The 1877-nt window shown below is 38.0% G+C and overlaps 1 protein-coding gene across 1 annotated transcript; it reads right to left on the minus strand.

The window, feature by feature from the left end:
- Nucleotides 1-435: 435 nt before the first annotated feature.
- LOC133830858 (uncharacterized) lies at nt 436-1215 on the minus strand. Its single transcript, XM_062260943.1, has one exon. It carries the CDS (start codon nt 1213-1215, stop codon nt 436-438), a length of 780 nt encoding a protein of 259 aa, XP_062116927.1.
- Nucleotides 1216-1877: the final 662 nt, after the last annotated feature.

Genomic DNA, 1877 nt, shown 5'->3' on the forward strand with positions numbered 1-1877 from the left:
CTAATACCTTTAATATCTGAAATTGACCAAGCAAAGGCGGATGAATACCTCTTTAAAGTTTCTAACAACTTCCTTTCATCTTCATTCAATGATGCTGAAATTAGTATGGGTTTGGTAAATCCATCTCCCAAAAATGCATACCAAAGATGAGCGGGTAATTGTTTCCAAACAAGCCCATCACTAGTAGTATTCTTTTTCTCCAAGCTATTATCAAGTGTTGGAGCCTTATAGATATCTTCCTTCTTAGACACCTCCTTTTCTACCGGTAATGCTTCTAAAGCAAAGACACTCTCAACCACCTCCATATCATTCATTCCCAAATCCACTCTAAAGTCCTCTTTAGAAATCAGTGTTGTCAAACATAATTCCAAAGAATCATTATGAAACATGGTCTTGAAAAAGTCTCTTAAGCATGGAGTAACTACATCCACTCTCTTACTCCGCTTGCTCCTTAGGAAACTTCATAGCATTACTAATGTTGAACTTTACTTCTTCTCCATTCACCCTTAGAGTCAAGTTACCATCATGTACATCAATTAAAGCTTTCCCGGTTACTAGGAAAAGTCTTCCCAAGATTATCGAAATTTCTTGGTCTTCCTCCATGTCAAGCACAACAAAATCAACTAGAAAAATGAATCTATCAATCTTCACTAGAACATCTTTAATGATACCTCTAGGATATGTCAAAGAGTGATCCGCCAATTGTAAGAAAATGGTAGTTGGTGTGACCTCTCCAAGATTGAGTTTCTGAAAGATAGAGAGAGGCATTAGATTGATACTAGCACCCAAATCACATAAGGCCTTCTCAATATGTAGTTCACCAATAACACATGGAATTGTAAAACTTCCCGGATCTTTCAATTTTTCTGGTAATTGTCTCTTGATAATGGCACTGCACTCTTCCGTTAGCTTCACTGTTTCATAATCCTCTAACTTACACTTCTTAGACATCACCTCCTTCATAAAGTTAGCGTAGTTTGGCAATTGTTCAAGGGCATCTACCAAAGGAATGTTAATATGTATTTTCTTGAAAATATTCAAGAACTTTGCAAATTGTTCATCAATTGCCTTCTTGTGAAATCTTTGAGGAAATGGTAATGAAGTAGTAATCTTGGGTGGGTTGTCCGGAAAAGTAATTGAACTCGGATTAGCCACCCATGGCTCTTTCTTCGGAGTCCCCTCATTTTGCTTGTCTTCTTCTTTCTCACCATTCATTAGGATCTCATCAACCTTTTTCTTCTCAACTGTAGGAGCGCCCAATTATTTTCCACTCCTCAAAGTAATTGCATTACAATCTTATGGATTCTTCTCCATGTCATTTGGAAAATATTTGGGCTTTTGAGTCTTCATAGTATTGGCCAATTGGCCTACTTATGTTTCCAATGTCTTCATCGTTGCTCCCATATTAGTACAATGTGTTTCAATATTTTTGAGACGAGTATCATGTTGACCTAGCCTTGCCTTGGAGTCCACTATGTAAATCTTCAGTAACTCTTCAAGTGATGGTGAAGGCTTCTCCCCTATTTGTCTAGGTGGCTCTTAAGGTTTTTGGAGAACATTTCTATTGTTGGCATATGAAAATTTTCCATGATTGCGAAGGCCAGGATGGTAGTATGTGGGAAAGTTGTTGTTGGGCTTAAAGTTGTAGTTCGGATTGACATATTGGCATTGTTCATCCACCAACCCATTCGAACTAGAAGCTTGTACCACATTTACTGTTTCTTGACTTGCCGCTACTTTATTTTCAGTGAGACCCTTAATCTGATTAGTCAAAGCAGATATCTGCGCCACCAGTGACGTTATTTGATCTACTTCAAAATACTCAGCTGCCTTCTTAACCATCGATCTCTCACTCTGCCATTGACAACTATTCATGG

Source organism: Humulus lupulus, chromosome 1 (genome assembly GCF_963169125.1).
Source record: "Humulus lupulus chromosome 1, drHumLupu1.1, whole genome shotgun sequence".
Taxonomy (NCBI): domain Eukaryota; kingdom Viridiplantae; phylum Streptophyta; class Magnoliopsida; order Rosales; family Cannabaceae; genus Humulus; species Humulus lupulus.